Source organism: Rutilus rutilus (assembly GCF_951802725.1).
Source record: "Rutilus rutilus genome assembly, chromosome: 10".
Classification (NCBI taxonomy): Eukaryota; Metazoa; Chordata; class Actinopteri; order Cypriniformes; family Leuciscidae; genus Rutilus; species Rutilus rutilus.
The window spans coordinates 38,219,032-38,243,947 of NC_140215.1; the positions used below are offsets into that span (position 1 = coordinate 38,219,032).

Below are 24,916 nucleotides of genomic sequence, written 5' to 3' on the forward strand. Positions count from 1 at the left end.
AGTTGTTTTGATAAAGTAAAAATGCAGAATGTTTCCTGTGATGGGTAGGTTTAGGGGTAGGGTTAGTGTAAGGGGATAGAATGTACAGTTTGTACAGTATAAAAACCATTACGTCTATGGAGAGTCCCCACAAAGATAGTGAACCAGACATGTGTGTGTGTGTGTGTGTTTTTGACCGATCGTTTCGCTAGATAAGACTCTTATTTCTCGACTGGGATCGTGTCGAGACTCTGAAGCTGCATTGAGATGGACATTTGAACCTTCTTTGAACATTGGTATAGTTGGCTGCCATCGAAGTCCATTATATGGAGAAAAATCCTGGAATGTTTTCCTCAAAAACCTTAATTTCTTTTCGACTGAAGAAAGAAAGACATGGATATCTTGGATGACATCGGGGTGAGTAAATTATCAGCAAATTATTTTTTGAAAGTGAGCTAATCCTTTAAGCTTTAAACTTAAATAGGAGAGAGTATTTTAACATCAGAAAGATCGTCTTGAATAGACTGATGCTTCCACATGTGTTTGGCGGCAGTTGTTCTCCCACCACTGGGAATAGGAAGTTATTGTCCTATGACATTAATCTTTCTGCTATCCGTCAATTACTGTCATCTGAAGGATGTGGAGTTTTGCAGCGGCTCAAAACCCCATGTGTCGCCAGGACAAGATGGAGCGGCACCTGCAAATGAGAGTTTCTCACTGGAATGAGAAACGAGTCCTCGGGACAGAAATCTGGGTCAGTCTCTGACTGGACGCACATAAATACACGTCTGGTGTGCGGTGAGCACATAATGGAGAAGGAGAGACGAGACTGAGAGGAACGTTTGAAGTAGTGAGTGATGGACAATAGACAGCAGTCACAGTAATGATGATGATGACGGTGGAAGAGGAAAAGAAAGAGTTGATCGAGGCGTTCTGCAGGGATAATTTAGCCCCGTTTCTAGGCTGGCACACAATCTGTGCCCGCAGGAACTCTGGGGAAGGAATTGGATAATTTAATGATGCTTTGTGCAGAATTCTGCAGATTTCCCCACAGAATTAGCACTGAAATTACAAAAAAAAAAAGAAAAAGAAAGGATTTCATCTGGGCCTTTCATTCATTGGAAGTACTTGAAATCTCACACGTATATTTTCAAAAAGCCATACTTGTAGATAATATAATATTAATGAAATAAAAGGCCACTTAAGTGCACTTTCATGACTGTTTCTTAACACACTTAAGTACACTTTTAAAAAGTGCACAATAATACATTTCCATTTAACTGCAAATAACATGCAGTGAAGTGTCTGAAAACAGTTACACTTAAGTACATACTTCTAAAGTAGATTATTTACATAAGTGCTGTTTTTATGCTAAACTGTACTTCGTTTTCACAAGTCATTGGCCGATACTAACACAATTGCAAGACGTTTTTGTTCTTTTTACCTCATTTATACAAACATTCTTTGATCACGTCATGTGATTAATGTATAATAATTATTTTTCATTGAATATCTGGTTCCACTCACTAATACATCATGATTTGTGGTTGTGAATGTCATTTCACATGAACTTTCAGACATGAACCAATAATATTCTGTGATGGATCAGTTGGTGCCTCTCCAGTTTATCCTGCAGGTTCATGTTTGAAGTCAGAATCTGCCCAGTTCGGTGTGTGTGTGTGTGTGTGTGTCCCATCAGCAGCTAATGGCCAGTTCTTCTGGTTTGATGTAAGGGACCTGCACCTGATCCCCATCCGTACCAGCGTCCCCTCATTGACCTTTATCTGAACTAGAGCCTCGTAGAAAGCTCTTGCTGTGAGGCTGGGCATTAGTCACATCTCCTCATTGTTCCTCTTAGCATCTCTATTGATTAATAAATAAAACAATGTGATAGTAATGGTAGTGGTCCAGAGAAGGCTGTGGCCAATGGCCAGTGATTCTGTGGTATTTGTCAGTAGTGTAGCGAAGCAGAAGTCACTTCCAGACCCAGCTGAGGTCATGTGAACTTTAAAATGAGCAAAATCTCCATTGGGAACTGGATCATGAAGTGTTGCAAGCCAGATTGGACCCCACACCAGCTGCTCAAGCTCAACATGTACGAGCACATGCTTTAAATGCCAGCCTGTTTTTTCTGATCCGGGTAGATTATCATGCTGGTTAGTGTCTAATATTGGATAAATATGAATAAATTCAGCGTGATTGATTGATATTGAACATAAAATGGCCCGTAATGAATGTTTGATTGTACATGTTCGTTTACCCCTCTTTTATATTTACATTACTGTTGCCATCATCTAGCGCACCTTTAAAATCATTAATAATTTAATAACACTCTCAAAAGGAATTTCCATACTGTACATCATAATGTTGTGATGACTAAACTCACTTGTAGCATTTGATCTTTTTTTTTTTTATTTCGATAAAATATTGTAAAATATGGCGATCATCCATTTATCGGTTATTGGCCGTAACATTAAAAAGAATATTGTCTTATATTATTATATTATATTGGCTGATGGATTTTTAGTTTTTAGTGTTTTTTTTAAATCAGTTTTCTGCCTTTACTTGAAAATAAAATCGGCTTATCAGAATCGATCATTTTAGTTGATTGATTTTAGTTTTTAGTGTTTTATGTTTTTATGTCTAATTTATTTAGACAAAGTAGTATATTTTTTATATCAAACATTTATTGCACAAAAACCTTTAATATCGGTGCATTTTTAGTATAGACTACATACATAATATGAATAACTACACGTCATTCTGGAATACTCCCACGGTTTAAGGAGTTTGAGTTATGGTTGTGTTTAGTAGTAAGAGGTAAGTAAGATTAGGGGTTATAGTTTGGGGTAACAGTGTAACAACAAATGCAAGTACTGTACAATCCACTGACGCACATATTTAGCGTGTATCAAATGTATAAGGACACATCAGGTAAGGCCTGATCTACTATAAAGTGTGACCCTGCGTTCTGGACATGTCCTCCTTGGCCTGGATGAGCGGCGGTGTCCTGTAACAGAAGGAGGCGGCTCAGAGAGTGTGTGTGTGTGTTCAGGAGAATAGCTCTTCATTGTGTGTGTGTGTGTTGAGCAGATAATGCATGCGTCAGGTCAGCTGCCCGATCTCTGCTACAGTACGGCATTGTGTCCATGATCCTGGAGACAGTAGAGCTCTCAACTCCTGCTGGTGACTCAGGCTATCCCAACACATACTCTACACACTCAACACACACTCTACACACTCAACACACACTCTACACACTCAACACACACTCTACACACACTCTACACACACTCTACACACTCAACACACACTCTACACACTCAACACACTCAACACACACTCAACACACACTCTTCACACTCAACACACACTCTACACACTCAACACACTCAACACACACTCAACACACACTCTTCACACTCAACACACACTCTACACACTCAACACACTCAACACACACTCAACACACACTCTACACACTCAACACACACTCTACACACTCAACACACACTCTACACACACTCTACACACACTCTACACACTCAACACACACTCTACACACTCAACACACACTCTACACACTCAACACACACTCTACACACTCAACACACTCAACACACACTCTTCACACTCAACACACACTCTTCACACTCAACACACACTCTACACACTCAACACACTCAACACACACTCAACACACACTCTTCACACTCAACACACACTCTACACACTCAACACACACTACACACTCTACACACACTCTACACACTCAACACACACTCAACACACTCAACACACACTCTACACACTCAACACACTCAACACACACTCAACACACACTCTTCACACTCAACACACACTCTACACACTCAACACACACTCTACACACTCAACACACACTCAACACACACTCTTCACACTCAACACACACTCTACACACTCAACACACACTACACACTCTACACACACTCTACACACTCAACACACACTCAACACACTCAACACACACTCTACACACTCAACACACTCAACACACACTCAACACACACTCTTCACACTCAACACACACTCTACACACTCAACACACTCAACACACACTCTACACACTCAACACACTCAACACACACTCAACACACACTCAACACACTCTACACACTCAACACACACTCAACACACTCTACACACTCTACACACACTCAACACACACTCAACACACACTCTACACATTCTACACACACTCTACACACTCAACACACACTCAACACACTCAACACACACTCTACACACTCAACACACACTCAACACACTCTACACACTCAACACACACTCTACACACTCAACACACACTCTACACACTCAACACACACTCTACACACTCAACACACACTCAACACACTCAACACACACTCTACACACTCAACACACACTCTACACACTCAACACACACTCAACACACTCAACACACACTCTACACACTCAACAAACACTCAACACACTCTACACACTCAACACACTCTACACACTCAACACACACTCTACACACTCAACACACTCTCTACACACACTCTACACACTCAACACACACTCTACACACTCAACACACACTCTACACACTCAACACACACTCAACACACTCAACACACACTCAACAAACACTCAACACACTCTACACACTCAACACACTCTACACACTCAACACACACTCTACACACTAAACACACTCAACACACTCAACACACACTCAACACACTAAACACACACTCAACACACTGAACACACACTCAAAACACTGAACACACACAACACACACTCAACACACTGAACACACACTCAACACACTGAACACACACTCAACACGCTGAACACACACTCAACACACTAAACACACACTCAACACACTGAACACACACAACACACACTCAACACACTGAACACACACTCAACACACTGAACACACACTCAACACACTGAACACACACTCAACACACTGAACACACACTCAACACGCTGAACACACACTCAACACACTCAACACACTGAACACACACTCAACACACTGAACACACACAACACACACTCAACACACTGAACACACACTCAACACACTGAACACACACTCAACACACTGAACACACACTCAACACGCTGAACACACACTCAACACACTAAACACACACTCAACACACTGAACACACACTCAACACACTAAACACACACTCAACACACTGAACACACACTGAACACACTCACACACTGAACACAGTCAACACACTCCACAGTGTGTGTCTGTCTGATGATCACACCTCGTCTGTGAGCTCGTCCATCTTTCTCGCAGACGAGTCTTGTCTCTAGTGATGCGCGATATATCGGCCACCATATCGGTATATATGTTCATATATGTTCATTTTTATGAACCGATATATTCAGACCGATATATAAAGCCGATAAATAATGTCATATTTCCTCCAGCTGAGACTCTGTTCCCCATGATGGTTTTGAATTGCTTGAAATAGATTTGAAATCACTTCAGAAAAGAGAAACACAGTTCAGGTCAACATGAGCAGCGCAAGTCTGTCACATCGGCTACATTAAATTATAATGAGAACATCATTATTATTGTGTGTGGGACGTGGCTTTTAATGCTGAGACTTTTCTTTTTGTAATCAGGCTCTCAAAGTTCTATAAAAACTTGGATTTGGATTTAGAAATGTTGACATCGGCGCGTCCCGAATGTCCAGCCTTCGCCGTCGCCTCTGCCGGATCTGTACGGGACAGTGCTGGCGGTTGTGAATGCCAGGTTAGACGTGTGGACTGGTGACCCAGCTGTTGGAGTGTTGTGTTTTCCCAGCGCCCCCCTCCTGTGTTTTCAGAGGTTTTCCTCCTCCTCTCCGGGCGGCTGGGAAAGGCTCGGGGAGGGGAATGTGTTTGGGAGTCTCTCTTTTCTTTAGTGGTGTCAGTCAGCGGGGCCGTCCTCCACGCTGAATCAATATGGCTTTTGTTAGAAGAGAAAAAGCTTCTTTAGATGCCGGGATCTTGGAGTGAAGCAGGGTGATGCAGGATAACACGGGAATGAGCATCCCGACACAAGGCTTCGGCGTTCCCAAACTGCACCAGTGTCACATGTTATTTTTCAGTCCCCACGCCTTTCATTTATCGGTTATCGGATTTAAGATGAAAAAATCATAAGCTTATCTGTTTTTTAGTGTTCATTTTTAATTTGCACAGCATAACATTTTAATATTAGACATTTATCATTAGTTTAAATATGTTTATCACTTGATTAACGTCATGTTGTTTTAATTTGAATTTATTTAGACAAATCAGCCATTTATCAGTTAACACACACACACACACACACACACACACACACACACACACAAAAAAACCCACATGAACATTTTTTGGTATCGGCCAGAATTTTAATAGCTGATTTCTGACGATCCATGAATTGTCATAATACTATAATCCTGATTGGTTGGTCATTTGGCCTGTTTTATGATTATAATGTGTCTGGTGTCAGTAACCCCAGCTGATCACTGGCTATAGTAACGGTCAGGCGTCTCGTAGAGGTGTCTCTCAGTCCGTCTGCCCCTCAGTAAGACCCACAGACGGGGCTGTGTTGCTGTTTCCAGCTCTATATGTTGTGATTCCTCAGCGGTGTGCTTGAGGAGTGAGTGAAGTGTGCCAGCGTGTGGTGTGGTGGCATCACGGATGGGAACGGTCTCCATTAGTTTACAGCGTGTGTCCCGGACAGCCTGTTATTAAGCGTGTGTTTCCGAGGCCAGACTGCCGTCAGCAACATCAGCGGGAGGAAAATCACTCCAACTGTGTCAGTGTGGACTTGTACTTTAATAAGTATGCATGGAGTAAAAATTCCATAAATCTCAGCTGATTTATTCCACATCTGCTGCATCTGACTCGGGTTTGAAGGTTTGTTTTAGATTAGTACATTCTGGAGAATATTCACTACCGGTCAAGAGTTTGGGGTCGCTCAGATTTGACCATGTTTTAATTTGTACTAACTACAGTACAAACAGAAATATTGTGAAATATTATTACAAAGTTTTCTATGTGAATATCTAGTAAAGTGTAATTTATTCCTGTGATCAAAGCTGAGTTTTCAGCATCATTACTCCAGTCTTCAGTGTCACATGATCCTTCACAAATCACTCTAATATGATGATTTGATGCTCAAGAAACAGTTATGATTATTATTAATGTTGAAAACAGTCGTGCCGCTTCATATTTTGCGGAAACCGTATGTTCAGGTTTCTTTTATTAATAGAAAATTCAAAAGAGCTGCATATTTGAAATCTTACATATTGTGTATCTTTTGAAACCAAGTATTTACTGCCAGTTTTTATGAATTTAATGTATCCTTGCTGAATAAAAGTATTAATTTAATTCAATAATATGGTTGTAAAGTGTTGTCTTGACTTGATAATCCAGAACAGCGAGGCTCAACGCAGACAAACGATGAAATAACATTTAATAAAAGCAAGGAACCAACGAGAGATACATACCAGCACAAGCCATTAACACAAGACAGAGAGCACACGAAGACTGAGGGTGTAAATACACACTATGATGAATAACTATGGCAACTAAAGGAAACAGAAACTAAACACAGACAAAGAATATAAAAAAAAGAGTCCTTGAAAACAGAAACAGGGAATCGTGAGAATGCGAGTGCATTGATTCCAGATTGTGTGATGTGATGCAGTCATTCATGCAGTGTGACTTCATCTCCAGACTCACTGTGTGCTGTGTTCTCCATGCTGGCGTTCTCAACGACATTCATAACTAGCTGAACTTGCCCAGCTGCACTAAAAGGACTGATCTGGGGTGTGTTTCCCGAAAGCATCGTTAGCCAACTATGTTCGCAAGTTCCCTCGTTATCAGCAGTTCAACGAGTCGGTGTTTCCCCGAAACCATCGATCCAACGAACATTCGCAAACAGCATCGCAGAGTTGTGTGTGTGGAGCGACAGCTCTCGACCTGTGGTTAGAAGCAGAGTTTAGTTTGCATGACATGTGGACTTCATAAATCCTCATCTTGAGCAAAATAAACAAGCTGACATTCAGTACAACCCGTGTCTTTATTTAGAATATACAAATGTAATTTACGTCTTTTAGTTTGTCAAGAGAAGTTTCTGAAGAGTGCACATGTGTGAACGAGCTCTAGTGTAAGAACGAGCCTGTGATCGAATCTGGAAATAAAGCAAAATAACTGAGAAAAATATGAGAAATAGTCCTCAGATAGCCTATCTATCGTGGTTAAACGACCAATTCGTGTCAATACGGTTTCGGGAAACAGTCGTGACTAGCTAGATGATTTCTTCAACAATGCATCGTACTGTGACAGTTAAAGGGATAGTTAATTTCACTTTGAAATTAATTTTTGATATGTTTTAGCTTACCTCAAGGGCATCCAAGATGTAGGTGTCTTTGTTTCCGCAGTAGTTTCAATTTTGATATTTTTAGGTCAAACCGTTCTTGTCTGTCAGTCATATAATGCAGGTCTATGGTCACTGGCTCAAAACACAAGCACAGAGTCCAAATTAAAACAATTCCCCATCGTCCAAATTAAAACAATTCCCCATCGTAAGTACACATTGATGGCCTAAGACACGAAACGAGCGGTTTGTGTGAGAAAACGAATAGTATTTATATCGTTGTTACCTATTGAACACAGCCGCGTTCAAATGATCTGAGGGCGCGGGCGGGTATAGATATATACACTAGATGTCACCTTCGCTACTGCAGTTCATTGGAACGAAACCGTAGCCAAGCGACACCTACATCTTGGATGCCCTTGAGGTAAGCTAAAACATACCAAAATTTAATTTCAAAGTGAACTATCCCTTTAAGTGAAGCAGCAGTTACGCTGTTGTTCGGGAAACTGATTGACTAGCGTCGGCAGGTACGCTGTGCTGGTACACCAGTACTAACCAGTGTAAATCTGCCACTGCAAAAACGTGTTGTGTTGTAATATAAATCCACACACTACTCAAGTTTGCACTACTCAAGCACATCACACTATATTACAGTCAACCGATCTTTCTCTGTCTTATTTATTTGGGGAACTTTATTTGATGATTCCACATCACTGAATCAACCTGACTATAGTCATTTGCAAAAGCAAAAGTGAGGGTTTTTATTAGGTCAGTATCTCCTTAAGGTTGTTATTGCGGTGCGGGTGGACATTCACGCAGGGTTGTTTTGATACATGAAGATATTTCTTCAGCAAAAGGAAAGTTACGAGTGAACACTGGAGGCCTCAGTGATGTGTGTGTGTGTTTATACCGGGGACTGTTGTGTGTGTGTTTGCGGGCCGTGTGGCGCATCGGAGGACTTTCTCGGTGCCCTGCTGTGCCAGGACAGTGGGCTGACTCTGAGCAATGTGATGCCAGCTTTACAAACACAGAATACATGATTCATCACAATCCCTTTGTCTCTCTCTCTCTCTCTCTCTCTATAGGTGACATCACACAGAAAGGCTATGAAAAGAAAAGAGGGAAATTATTGGCGCCCTACATACCCCAGATACAAGGTAAACAGCTCGCTCTTATCCACTGTGTTGCACAGCCACTGTTTAATGAAGTATTGTTGCTCACGGTGCATGTCTAGGTTATAAAGTCACCTCTTCGACCTCTGCGAGAGCTCTGAATCTGACTGCGGTCTGGATGATCTGAAATACATCTATGGTTTCAGCTCTGTCAAGGATACTCTGAGCTAATGGAAACAGTGTGTGTGTGTGTCTCGATGGGGAAGACGAGTGATCCACACTATAAAACTAAAAACTAAGTGCAGGGTTCAAACCGCCTCAAACTCTCAATTATGTGGTGTGTGTCTTTGTTGTTTGGTTTAGGGTGGCTAGCAACTGCCCGTATATCCAGGCATGATATCTCTTTCCATACGCTGAATATAGACGTGATAATTATTGATGGATCCTTGCTCTTTCACCTCTAAAATGTAAGAAATTCTTCCTTTTGGACTCCTAGATGTCTTTTATTTAAAACATCCAAGTAAACATGGGATAGTTCACCCAAAAAATGAAAGTGATTTCATTATTTTAGATCATGACAGCTCTCTAAATAGCATGTTATTGAATATGGCAGTGTTAATGTATTAGGTTTCGGTGGGCTTTATCTGCTACACTGCTGCTGCTGTTGATTATTTCTGCTGCTGCTAATCAAGTATGGACTTGCTACTGCTAATAGATACACAGACACGCTGCTGTGAGCATGAAAGATCTGCTGATGCTGCATAAACAGACACATAAATCCTGTAGCAGATCTAGGCAGGTGGAGCTGGGGAGGTGGAGGGGTTCAGAGGAGCTCTGATTGGCTGCATCTGAGATCGCATACTTCCCTACTATACAGTATGTGACAAAAAAAAGTCCCAGTACTAAAAGAGTAGACAGAGTCCCCGGCTAACCTACTACTTCTGGTGAGATTCTGAAGTGTGCATATGATGGACACTTTACTATCCCATGAGGCCACGGGAGAGGATTTGTGAATGGCAGTGAAGCGACGCAACTGACGCTGTCATCAGAGCTGTTGAGATCCAAAAATCACCGCAAATGAATCATAAAAATTGTCCATGGGACTTCTGCGCTGTTTTCCAAGAATTCTGTAGCCTGGAAATCCAGACCTAAATCTGAAAGATTAATGGTCTGGGGTCGACTAATGAAAATCGGCCAGCTCGAGGGGCGGCACCAAGCGTGCATTTGAAAATCTCACTGCACGCAATTGGATAACACTACGACCAATCACAACAATAAACCCCATACGCTTAGCTACCAGCGGAGCTAACTGTTGGATTAGATTCTCGCCGTATCCGGTCGGCAAAACAGCAAAAACGTCCTTCTTGCAAAGGAAGGATTCGAGCGTCGTCTTCTGTTCCTGTTTTAGATAAAAAGCCAAGTCTAACTCGTTCATTGTAGCGGCCAAAGCCGTTTCAAAGAACTGGTGTTCATCCATAGCCATCTTGCAATGTTTACTAATGACTTCGACATCACAGCGCTGTCGTCATCTCGCCTCTGGCCCGCCTATATCAGATAACCCGATGTGATTGGTGCAGCTCAGATCGAGGGGCATATTTAATGAGCATCATTACTCGACACCAGAGTAACTCGCTGAGCAAATTCAACTTGTGCTCTCGCAAGAACTCTGGATTACCAGGGTAAGAATTCTGCAGTCTGAATTCATGATAATGACAACATGGTGAATGCAGTGCGTCCAGATTACATTTATACTACACACATCCGTACTGTATGGAACATCATGCGGTCGTGAAGTAGTTACTTATTCAAAATAAGTACCTCCTCAAGAGAGTATGCGATTTTTGACGAAGGACTAGCCTACAGCAAACACTGAGCCAGACTATTCAAATGTGGAGCAAGCGATCTCATTGGCTGCAGGATCAGCAGGGGCCAATCAGGTCGTGTCATGCAGTAATGATGTGATTGCTTGCAGATTGCATCTAAAGGCCTGCGTTTCATGATTGAACTAGATATTTATGTCATTCAAAACTTATATGATTTTCTTTCTTCTGTGTAAGGCAAAAAGAGGATATTTAGCAGAATGTTCACACTGCTTGCTTCGATATAAAGTAAGTGAATTGGGGACAGGAGCTGTTGAGATCCCAAAATCACCATAAAAGTATCATAAAAATGGTCTATTGGACTTCTGTTTTCCAAGAATACTGCAGTCATGTAATAGCTCTGTGTGAGGAACAGACTGAAATATTTATTGTAATTCACAGAAAACCTTCCTATACGACATTGCTCTAAAATCTCATTCATGTTTTTCACCCAATGTTATTAACATTATTCTGTGTCCTGGCTTGATGTATCTTGACTGTCACAGATAAGGCAGGGCAACACACACTCAACGTAACCGGACCGAACACTGAAGAACTGTGAGGGAAGAACTTAGTGACTCAGACAAGATGATTAATGACGTGCACCTGAACAGAACGAGCTAATAACAGTAACCATAGAAACAAAGGAGTGGCGGGAAAATCAAACAAAGGAACACATGATGTGAATGAAAACAAACTAAAAGTCCATAACTAAAACAAACTGAACATAGCGGTGACATTGACGTGCCACATTTGAATGAAAAAGAAAAACATATCAAATGATTTGAGGATGAATTAATCAGGACTTGAACTAGAATAAAAAAATAAAAAATAAAAACTGCACACAATTGTCTTTTCTCTACACTGATCTTGTAGAAACAGTGTTACTTTAGTAATATGTAGTACATTTTTCATTTAGTTTTCCTTTTAGTGTAAGTCTTAGCCATTTCAGACAACATTTCTAACTTTTGGTTATGTTTAATTTTTCATTTAACATTTAGGCCTATATTTTATTTTATATTAGCTTTATTTAAAAAAAGCAAAGACAAAAAAAAGATGTTTAATAGTTATATTTGTGCAGTAGTCAACAGTAACGGCACTGGTGGGAAAAGCCGACGGACCTGGACATCCGTGGAGAGGTTACAGGTCGTCTCCCCGTTCCAGATCAATGGCATCTGTTTTGGTGATTCTGTTCACACGCGACGGTCAATATCTCGACTGCTCGTGTCTTCCTGAACAACCCCCTCACTGCATGCTCAATCTGTATTCCTTGTGTAGGTTTAATTATAGAATGGCCCTGAATACGTATTTTATGATCGTTGCGGTGGCTTGTGGAAAAGTGAACGTCTGTCTGGGCCCCCACTCTATATTTTTGGTTTGGCTTTGAAACGGAGAATCAGGACTTGATTTTAAATCAGCCTTTCAGCAGAGATGGCTCTCCGGCGGGGGCTTTGTCTCTGTCGTTTTCTAACAGACCTCCACACTTCCTCCCATGATGCTCTCTGTGCTAAGGAAGTTGAGTAAAGGAAGTACACTTTAGCATACTTTAGAAAAGATCACTTATTGCAGGAATAATATAAGAATATACTTGAATGAATGTAATGTTTGCAGACACTTAATTGCATGTTCATTGAAATTAAATAAAAATAGACATACATAAATCCCATAGCAGATCTAGGCAGGTGGAGCTGGGGGAGGTGGAGGGCTTCAGAGGATGAAGATATGTGTAATTACACGTTTATAAAGATGAAGTTGCAATTTAGTACATTTTAAAACTTTTAAATGTAATATCGAATAACAAACTACAGTTAAAGTTCAACTCAATCAAGTCGACACATCAAAATAAGTATACTTCTTTAAAGCATGACAAAGGATTTTTAAGACATTGGGCCCTATCTTGCACCCAGCACAGTTGACTTTGTACACCGACGCATGTATCATTCCTATTTTGTACCCGCGCACAGCAGATTTTTCCCTCCACAGACGCACGTCGGTAAATTAGGGAATGAACTTGCGCTCCCCGGGGCGGTTCAGCGAAAAGAGGAGGCGTGTTCCGGCGCAAACGTTCCCTGGTGCTATTTTGCAGTTTCAGAAAACAATTCCTCCACTGACCAGGAGAAACCTCGTCTGAAGTCAGTGTGCATGTTATTCAGATGCTATTTTAAGGGCGCATGCTTGGCCATAATGTAGTGTGTGCACAACGCACATACACTTTGCTTATCTCATCTACACAGAAGCAGCAGTTTTCATTTTTGCAAATCATACATAATTACAAGGAAAAATATTAACACACGAGGGAAATCATTGTGGTGTCCATGAAGATGTGAAAAAACAGGCATAAATCTAGCTTACACATTTACCCAAATTATTATACGCCTGTTTAACCGAAGCTAATTTGGGTGGGTTTCTCCATCCCCAATGTCACTTCTCTGTGTTTTACGGCCCTGACGAGAACGTCGGTCTCCTCGGCTGTGAACCGCTCCTGGCAAATCCGCCGTTATAATAGCAATCCGCCATGGAACAAGCACACCTGCTCTTACAGGGAATGTGAGATGACGCTCTGATTGGTTTATTTCACGTTACGCCCAAATGAATAATGAAGCTACTTCAGACCAACACATTTTAGATTTGCGTCGAGCGCAAGAGTCATTTATCCCGCCGGTATAATAACAACAGCGCCCGAGACCTGCCCACAAAGTTACTTGCGTTTCGCGCTTGATACTTGCGTTTCAGATCGTTAAAATAGGACCCATGATGATTAAAAGCATAATGATAAAACATAAATACAAGTGCAGTCCTTTAAGTGCACTTAAGAGGTCTTTATTTCATCAATATTATCTGCAAGTACAGCATTTTAAAATATATAAGATTTGAAATACTCTACAAGTGCACATTTAACACAAGTAAGTGCACTTCTTTTCACGAGAGATGTCAAAGAGGCCATAAAGATTTCACATTGTGCATTAGTCTTTGAATCTGTGTGGTCATGTCCACAGCTGATGTCCTCTAACTCAGAACAAAGAGGAAAACTGCACACAGTTTCTGCTGGAAAGTTCTCCAGTTCGCCAGTATTGTTCTCGGCCACTAGAGCTGAACAAATCTGAGCAGCGAAATCTCAAATCTACCTGTTTATGTCACCAATTAAAGCTCATTACGATCAAAACTCCTAATGAGAGCTCAGTCGTGAAGGCTGGCACATCTCCCAAACATTGTTGCATCTTCTGAAACATTCGTCCAGATCTGACTGGTAACAATCGTCTGGAAGCTGGATTGTGATTGGCTGGTTATCAGCCAACCGCTGAGGGACATTTACTCGCTTAGCAACTGGACGGAGCGACTTGTAGCATTTACTGCTGAGTTATCTTTGCACATAGTTGGGCTTTTGTGAAGCTGTTGAGATTACACACATTCAGTGTGTGTGTGTGTGTGTGTGTGTGTGTGTGTTAGAGTGCGGATCGGGCCGAATTTTTCTGTCCGAGCCCGGCCCGCGTCCGACAGAGCAGTAACCGAACCCGACCCGAGCCCGACAGGCATAAAGATATTTATGTCCGAGCCCGACCCGAGACCGACAGTTAAAATCCCATTTTTTTCTCATACTAATGACACATGTACGTTTGTGTGGAAAGCCCGCTTTTATTAAGCAACTGTAGGAAGGCATTCGGAAATGTCAACAGGATGAGTGCATCAGCGCGCACGGAGAAACAAGCGCACTGGCGCGCATGCACGTGTTTGGTTGTCACGGCTACATAAACAAATTTGAAATTTGCGCACACAGGATGACAGATGTTATGGTAAAATTTCACATGCATTTTAATCACAAAAACGAACGTTTGCAAATGAAAGCATCACATTGGCTACCTACATAATAAGCTGTTTTAAATTTAAAATGTTCAATATCGCGCTGATGTGACCGAGCCCGACCCGAACCCGAACATAATTTCTAAATATCTGTCCGAACCCGGCCCGGCCCGTCGGGTACCGACGGGTCCCGTCGGGCTCGGGTCGGGTATCCATCCTCAGTGTGTGTGTGTGTGTGTGTGTGTGTGTGTGTGTGTTAGCTCTTATGAACCAGCAGTCCCTCACTTCTTTTGATGTTGCACACTGTGTCTTATTGTCCTCATACAACTTTAGCCGTGAGTAATCTTTTGTTGAGTTAGGCAGGATTGGAGGTTTCCCAGAACCAGAGCATGTCCAGTCCAGCCCTCACAGGACCTGAGTGAGACAGCAGCAGTGTTAAAATGCAGAGACTGTGCAATTATTGAGAAGACCTGAGGCAGTTATGATGGACTTAATAACAGAGGAAACAAGAGATGTTTTAATAAGACAGAGTTGAAGGAATAACAATCATGTTTGCAGTATAAAGTCAACGGGGAACACAGCAACCCAGAGGGTTTACTTTTTGTTAAATATAACAAAAATAAACACTTATATTGAATCTTACGTTCTCAATTATGTGGCATTTGATCTGTACATTTGTCTAAATTGTCATTGAGTGTTGTTCAAGACAGATGTGAATACACCACCATTCAGAAGTTTAGGGGAATGTCATGTTTTTCAATGTTTTTCAACATATTTTCTGTGATAATCAGCAGCAAGTCTCAATAATAGCAGCAGGATTAGCAAATAATGTAGTGCAGAATATTCTCCTCATCCTAAACTAGTCGTACAGTGTGCGACGCGTGTGTTGATCTGTCCTCGTGTGCTTCGGTGAAGTGAGTGATCTTCCCGGAGCTCAGTGTGGTTGTGTAGGATATGAGATATATGATAATGAATGCTCCTCCATGTCAGCAGTAGCTGGAGTTCCCGGGGTCAAGAGGTCAATATGAACTGGTTGCTAGGCAAACGGTTTGGGAGGAGGTAAACAATCCTGTGTCAGTTGCTTTGACTTTCCAAGAAATAAAACGTGTTTAACACAAAGGTAAAAGGTCACTAGTTGTCTTAACCTGTGATAGATGTTCCACCATGTCAAAGTTTCACAGAGAATAGATAGTTTGGTTTTATTTAGATCCTATGACAAAGGCAGGACTATGTTTTTAAAATGCAGTTAGTCTTGGATGTCCTTCATCTCTCCCTGTGTTTGTGACATCGCTTGCCATCAAAAGAATCGCATGTGCAGGGTAAGATCTGTGGAAGTGTACATAAGATTGCAAGCGTAAATTAAATTTGCATGTGCAAGAGAAGATATGTAAGTGTAAGAAAAAATATTTGCAGCATTTAACTGTTATTGGTAAGTTTAATGCATGTGTAGTGAAACTGCAAAATAAATATGATCTGTATTCCTCTGACTTCCATTTTTCCGCGCTTAAGCCGCCTTTCCACTGCACAGGACAAACGACAGCCATCGGACCGGAAGTCATTCATTCCAGTGGAGAGTCGTACGGGAGCTGTGTGTAGTTCCCATCATATGCGCATGCGGAAATTTGATTTGAGCTTCGGATGCTTTGAAATATCTGAACTTCTGCGGCCAGACCGTATGCGACCGGTCGACCGAATGTGATGTGAAGCGAAGCTAGAATTACCAATATTTTAACACTTTAACGTCATTCTGCAAATGCTATTTCTGCAAAATGGCGGTTATTGATAATTATGGCAGAAAAAAATATTTTATAATTATTAAATCAATATTTATATTGATTAGCTCTATAAAATCTACTATGTTTTTATTTTAGATGTATTGAGGGTCATTTATTTTGTGTGGATATATTCTTGCATGCATTAAATTCATTTAAATCATTCATTTGACCATTGTGAGTAGCCGAGGGCAACGGTTGCTTCACGACCAAGTGCAAAGGTCCGTGCGACTGACACTAGGGGGCGAAATGCGACAATCGTATGCGAATGGAAAGGCGGCTTTACACTTTTTGGCACGTTTTTTTTTCCGCACAAATGCGACCAAAAGCACGGCAGGCCTGTGAACAGCAATTTGCAACTGGAAACAACAGAGTCAGGAACTGCAAAACAGATTGATCGCGTAAAATCAATCATTTGCAAATGTCTAAATGTCTTGTGTACATGAGGCAAAAAAGTTCCCGAAATAACCCGATTTGTACAGTTGCGTCTTTCTTTTACCTGCACTTCCAGTTTTGGCACGATTCTCTCACTCACTGAGTTTTGCAAGCGCTAAGAGGAGGGCGGGTCCACCTTCATCATGTAGCCAATCAAATGAGCTTCCCGCTGACTCTCGATTTACTCTTATCTGATTGGTTCAATAAACACGCCAGTCACCAGAACACATCTTTATCGTCACTTGGCTCAGCATCGTTCTCGTTGCCGAAATTGTACTTTTAATGCACACTTTTACTTTTAAAGGTCCCGTTTTTCGTGTGTTTTTGAAGCTTTGATTGTGTTTACAGTGTGCAATATAACATGTGTTCATGTTTCGCGTGTAAAACACAGTATTTTTCACACAATTTACTTATCTGTATACCGCTGTTTTCACTGTCCTAAGAACGGGCTGATGACTTCCTTGTTCTATGAAGTCCCTCCTTCAGAAATACGTAACGAGTTCTGATTGTGCCAGCGGTTCCTGTGTTGTGATTGGACAGCAGCTTAGCGCAGGTTGCCCGGAAAGGTCACGCCTCTTACCATAACGTGGAGATGCATGCGCTCAGTGTTATTATATGAAAATAACAGCGTCTCGACGACATGGCGACAAACACACTCTACAAACTCTTCTCCGTGGGAGCGCAACAAGACCACGCCCCCTTTTTTCGTGTATTCCTGTGGGCGGAGACTAGTCAAAAAACTGTTCTAGTGACGTCATTAAAGCAGGAAGTAGAGGGATGTAGTCCAAACCGGCCGTTCGCTGTAGGCTTTGAAAGGGGACTTCTGTTAAATAAAATATCTCGCTTGGCATTGAACTTTGAGCTTTATAATTTTACAGGTATTATTTATGCTCTAACAGCAACATTACACACTAACTAAAGTTTGAAAAATGGGATCACGAAGAACAGGACCTTTAATTGTTTCATAAGCTGTGCACCATTAGGCTTAATACTGAATGTGTGAGCGTTCACTGGTGTGATAGAGGTCACAGTCCTCTCTGATTTCTGGTTTCTGCTGCAGTGCTGGATCTTATGTAAGCAGCGCTGTGTGAATCATCAGCCTTAACCTTCCTCAAGGTGAAGCTTCTCCAAACTCACAGGAATAACAGTGACATTGAGCTCAGACTCAACATTCAGTCAGAAGGTTTAAATGAAGAGGTGAAGCATAATCACGTATTCTCACTGTGAGGTCATCCTCTGCAGGCTTTGGCTATTACTGTACATGTGATGTATTCGCAGTCACCGATGTGTATACAAATATATGTAGTGTTTTTCTTACACACTATCATTCTGTGTTCAGAAGACGTTGATTCATCCGCTGGGGTCGAATGGATCACAGACATTCAGTATGGACTCACAGAGATGGATTGTTGTCCTAAAAATCTTTACGTTTATCTGAAGAAAGTCATGTACATATACACTCACATGCGGTGATAGATGAGAGAGTTCTCAGTTTTGTTTCTTTCATTATTAAAATAATGACAAAAAGCCAACTACATGGGTTAAGGTCAGGTTCAGGGTTAGTACCTTGTTTTTACCCATTCAACTGTAATAAACACATGTGGAAAAGGACTGTAAAATAAAGTGCTACCAAAAGTTTAATGAATATAAATGCTATAATGATACCAGTCTTTCTGCAGTTCAGATCGGTACATGTGTAGACATCTATCATCATATCATTATTACTAACAGGTATTACTACTCCTAACATTCACTGCCTAAATAAATAAATAAAGTTATTGCTTTCGTTGTTTTTGACCCATGTAAACTTACGATGCAGTGAAATTACACAATTCTCGATTCCAATTTACGATCACAGCAAAAACGTAATACTATCCTAACTAATATAACGTTCAAACAGTGAACAGTCAATGCTAAAATAAGAACAAATAATCAGAGATTAGAGAAGAGATTACAAAGTTCAGCGCTTGTGAAAGCTGTATAACTGTACAAAGTAAATGCTTACTACATTTTCTTCTGTTGTTTGATTAACATTATTGAAACAGACGGTAACTCACTTTAAGACCGAATGGTTTCAAGCTTCAGGTTATAGTTTTAAAGAGGTTGAGACGACCGACCGCCCCCTAAAATGGGTCTTGAAACACCCCTGTACATTATAAATAAGTGATGTACGATTGTTATATTATTTATTTATCTATATGCCAGTTTGAAGTAATTCATATTGGTGAGAAGTTCTCAATGGGAAGCCTCAGCTGAAACTCTAGTCTGGTGAATGTAATGTAAGATCTGTGTGTCTGTCATGTTTGATGAAGTATTCTGGTATTTCAGCACTGATCACCATGAGAGCTCAGATGTGGTGTAGTAGAGGACCATTGATCTCAAGGTGTTGTGTTTCCCGGATAGCAGAGAAGTCTGAAGTCGCGAGAGGATTTATGTTGCCATCTAAATGTGCTGAAACTGAGTAGTGTCACTTATTACAAGCAACCCTGAGATTATTTACTTGTGTCTGTTTCTGTGGGCCCGATAGGTGGAACAGGATTCACTGCACGGTTTAGAGACCTTTATTCTGTAATGCTGGTTTTGTAGATTCTTGATGTACCGTGATTTCTCCCGCACTGTATTTCTGCATTCCCTTTGCGTCACAGTTAGCTTGCTCATGGGTGAGATGTCAAGCGTGGAAAGTGAAGTGATGCCTCTGTGTGTGTGAGATGATAACGCTGTGGTCTCTGTTGTGTGCAGGTGTAGACCCGTCTCTGCAGATAGATCATAGGATCCACACGTCGTCACAGGTGGCTCCTCCGGGCTCCAAACAGAACAAGCCCCGGGTGGCGAACTCACGGGATGAGCGCTTCAGATCAGGCACGGGCATTCCTCTGCTAAACCAGCACCACAGACACTCAGACAGTGATGCTTGCAAAAGAGAAGTGCACTTTATCATACTTTTATAGAAGAGTACTTCAAAAATAATGCATAATCAATAGCAATATGGAAAATAAAATACTTTATTAGAATATTCTTACGTACGTGTGAACTGAATGTAATGTTTTCTTACGCTTAATTGCATGATACATTTCATTTAAATGAAATTGAATTCTAGTTTAAATTTATATTAAATGCAATCAGTTGAACTTTAGAGTGTTTTTGACCCACTTTAGTAGAGAACATCTTTATGTAATTTAATAATTCTATTGTCTTTGAAATATGGTTAAAGCTACTGCTGAATGTACTGACAAGCATTTATGATAACATTTCTATTTAAACTTGTTTGTCGTGAATTTAAATATATTTGTAATTACACATTTATAATGATGAAGCTGTAGTTTAGTACATTTATAATATATTAGCTATAAATGTAATGTTGAATAACACACTACAGATTATCAAGTACTTTATATGTGCTTTAGTATGTTCGTCAGCACATCAAAATAAGTGAACGTCTCAAGCACGACAAAAGACTATTAAAACATGATTTAAAAGTAAAACTTTTCATTTAACACTATTACGAAGAAAGTGCACTTAAGTGTGTTAAGAAATATAGTCATGAAAGTGTCTGTCTTTAAATGCTCTCGCTGTAAGTGGCCTCTTAACTCATTAATATTATCTGACTGCAAGTATAGTTTTTTTTTTTAAATATACTTTTATGATTTGAAGTACACTATAAGTAAACATTCAATACAGCTAAGTGCACTTCTTTTTCACAGGGTTCAGTATCACTATTGCATGTTTCATTATTACTGACGAACTTTTGCATGTGAATTAATATAAATGATTCATCAAATCATGTGACTTTAGCAAGCAGAGGTGTATTTGTACTTTTCCAAGAGATCGACCTTACATTGTTCCCTTGTTTCGAAACAAAAGGTTAAGACCATCAGAGCACCATAATATAATATATATATTATAAATATAATTAATATAATATAATATACATTGTAAGTAATATTATTCAGGTACCCTGGCGAGAAGGTTATTATTGTAAGTGTTAGTTTACTTTATGATTATTTTACCAAATGGTTGTCTATGGTATCCCTATGAACAGAACATGGGGAAATGGTGAAAATTGGCACACTTGTAGTGATGGTAATGAATATTAATCTGACCAAATTTGGGGTTGTTACGATGTCACCCTGTTTTGGACTCAGTTGCACTAGTTTGTCGTCACTAATTTGATTTGTCATCACTGCCAGCTGTGTTATCGTTAATCACCTCATTTGTCTGTGTATTTAAGTCCTGTGTTTTCAGTTCACCCCTGTCCGGTCTCGTTTACGTATGGTTGTGTTTGCTTGCTGTTCTTCCATGTGGATTTACCCTGTGGATATTATTAAATACTGTTTGAACCTTTATCTTCATCTTAATGCCTTTATATGCAGCACAACCGTGACAGAAGACCGGACCAAAAAGTGATATAGACTGCGGCGTGTTTTTGTTTTGTTTTTTTAGTTATCTCTTCCCCATTATCATGGATTCTCCCTCGTTCCTGTTAATCTGCCTTGAGCAGGGAAATCGCTCCCTCGAGGCACATGTGAAGAATTCCTTGCACATCAGTCGAGCTTCCCGGACAACTGCCTTTGTTCCTTCCTCTACACTGGACCCAACGCATTGACAAAGGCACAGTTGTCCAGGGAGGGACCTCGAGGGAGCTTCGCCGCATATGTGGAGTGGGTGCTGGCATTTTGTGGATTGTCTTTCACTGTCGGCTTTGATGATGACGACACCAGCCCCACTCCTAACCAGGAACCTCCAGACAGAGCAATAGCCAGCAATGAATTTAGCTGAGCGAAACATGGCCGTGGAGCCGGAGCACAGTGAGCCTGACCAGGTGTGCGAGCCAGCTGCATCAGTTCGCGATGAGTGTGAGGGTGTAGTAAGGAGCCCCGCGCTCACACTGAGAGTGAGTTTCTGGCCAGCACTCTGAACTATTGCTTTGATTTTGGAGAGGAAGAACCCCTACCCCCTTAATCCCTCCTGAGACTGTCTGCTTTATTTTGGATGAGCTTGTTCTGCCTTCTCTCCAGACTTTTTACCAGAATTGTTTGTTTTCCGCCAATCCCTCTGTTCATCATCAGTCCCTTCTCCAGCCCTCAGCCACACCTGCTACCCATCCCTCACTGTCTCCCATCAGTTCCTCGTCGGCCTCCTCTCAGTGGCACGGCTACACTTGGGTGTGAGCCAGCTTCTCCTGGGCGTGGAGATCCCGTGGCTCCGTCCCCGGACTCAGGTCCCATTGTTCCATCTCGGCCCATCGTCCTGACTTTGATCCTTCCACCCTCGACTCCAACAGCGACCATCAAGCTTTCGGCTCCACTGGACTCCCTCGGACCATCGGCTCTGCCTGGCTCAGACATCGGCATCACATCACTACGGACTTGTGGGCCATTCGCTACACTCCGGCCCTCGACCCCTATGCCTCTGTTTGGCTCCGGCTTCGCTCAAGCTATGCCTCAGCCCTCAGTCGTTCCAGCTCCACCTCAGCCCTATGGTACCCTTTTTCCATCTCGGTGGGGTCGTTGCTGCAGCTCCGTCGTGGACTCGGGGACCGTCAGCATCACTCCGCTCTTTCGGCTCTCTGTCTGCACCCAGGGATCCACCTCCATCAGCTCCATTACCTCCACTCATCCCCAGGGTGGCATAGAGACCTTCACCCCCTTGGTTCCTCTCTCCAGCAACGCCACCGTGGGATGCCGTCCTGGCTGTGGCCTTGAGCACCATCAGGCCATCCCTGCTCAAGCCCACCCCCTGGACGACTCCACAATCTTCACCTCCCTGGTCTTCTCTGCCTGTCTGTCTACCTGTTCCTCTTACCAGCCCTTCTTCTGTTCCTCGTCCACCTCCAAATCTCCCTCCCTCCCTCCCTCCCTCACTTCTCTCCCACCCTCCCTCACCTCTCTCCCACCCTCCCTCACCTCTCTCCCTCCCACCCTCCCTCACCTCTCTCCCTCCCTCACCTCTCTCCCTCCCTCCCTCACCTCTCTCCCACCCTCCCTCACCTCTCTCCCTCCCTCCCTCCCTCACCTCTCTCCCACCCTCCCTCACCTCTCTCCCTCCCTCCCTCACCTCTCTCCCTCCCTCCCTCACCTCTCTCACCTCTCTCCCACCCTCCCTCACCTCTCTCCCACCCTCCCTCACCTCTCTCACCTCTCTCCCTCCCTCCCTCACCTCTCTCACCTCTCTCACCTCTCTCCCACCCTCCCTCACCTCTCTCCCACCCTCCCTCACCTCTCTCACCTCTCTCCCTCCCTCCCTCACCTCTCTCACCTCTCTCCCACCCTCCCTCACCTCTCTCACCTCTCTCCCACCCTCCCTCACCTCTCTCCCTCCCTCCCTCCCTCACCTCTCTCCCACCCTCCCTCACCTCTCTCCCACCCTCCCTCACCTCTCTCCCTCCCTCCCTCACCTCTCTCCCTCCCTCCCTCACCTCTCTCACCTCTCTCCCACCCTCCCTCACCTCTCTCCCTCCCACCCTCCCTCACCTCTCTCCCTCCCTCACCTCTCTCCCTCCCTCCCTCACCTCTCTCCCTCCCTCCCTCACCTCTCTCCCTCCCTCCCTCACCTCTCTCACCTCTCTCCCACCCTCCCTCACCTCTCTCCCTCCCTCCCTCCCTCCCTCACCTCTCTCCCTCCCTCCCTCCCGCACCTCTCTCCCACCCTCCCTCACCTCTCTCCCACCCTCCCTCACCTCTCTCCCACCCTCCCTCACCTCTCACCCTCCCTCCCTCACCTCTCCCTCCCTCACCTCTCTCCCTCCCTCCCTCACCTCTCTCCCTCCCTCCCTCCCTCCCTCACCTCTCTCACCTCTCTCCCACCCTCCCTCACCTCTCTCACCTCTCTCCCTCCCTCCCTCACCTCTCTCCCTCCCTCCCTCCCTCCCTCCCTCCCTCACTTCTCTCCCACCCTCCCTCACCTCTCTCCCACCCTCCCTCACCTCTCTCCCTCCCACCCTCCCTCACCTCTCTCCCTCCCTCACCTCTCTCCCTCCCTCCCTCACCTCTCTCCCTCCCTCCCTCACCTCTCTCCCTCCCTCACCTCTCTCCCTCCCTCCCTCACCTCTCTCCCTCCCTCCCTCACCTCTCTCCCTCCCTCCCTCACCTCTCTCACCTCTCTCCCACCCTCCCTCACCTCTCTCCCTCCCTCCCTCCCTCCCTCACCTCTCTCCCTCCCTCCCTCCCGCACCTCTCTCCCACCCTCCCTCACCTCTCTCCCACCCTCCCTCACCTCTCTCCCACCCTCCCTCACCTCTCTCCCTCCCTCCCTCACCTCTCTCCCACCCTCCCTCACCTCTCTCCCACCCTCCCTCACCTCTCTCCCTCCCTCCCTCACCTCTCTCCCTCCCTCCCTCACCTCTCTCCCTCCCTCCCTCACCTCTCTCACCTCTCTCCCACCCTCCCTCACCTCTCTCCCACCCTCCCTCACCTCTCTCACCTCTCTCCCTCCCTCCCTCACCTCTCTCACCTCTCTCCCACCCTCCCTCACCTCTCTCACCTCTCTCCCACCCTCCCTCACCTCTCACCCTCCCTCCCTCACCTCTCTCCCTCCCTCACCTCTCTCCCTCCCTCCCTCACCTCT

At 43.2% G+C, this 24,916-nt stretch overlaps 1 protein-coding gene across 4 annotated transcripts in view; it reads left to right on the forward strand.

Annotated features, from left to right (window-relative positions):
- dip2a (disco-interacting protein 2 homolog A) overlaps positions 1–24,916 on the forward strand; it is a gene marked incomplete at its 3' end in the record, with an annotated part of 170,686 nt that overhangs the window by 88,239 nt on the left and 57,531 nt on the right. For all 4 annotated transcript variants that reach the window (XM_084422195.1, XM_084422196.1, XM_084422197.1 and 1 more), the window contains 2 exons: positions 9,463–9,534; positions 20,093–20,212. In XM_084422195.1, coding sequence (XP_084278321.1) covers positions 9,463–9,534; positions 20,093–20,212 — 192 coding nt within the window. The remainder of the gene's footprint in view (positions 1–9,462; positions 9,535–20,092; positions 20,213–24,916) is intronic.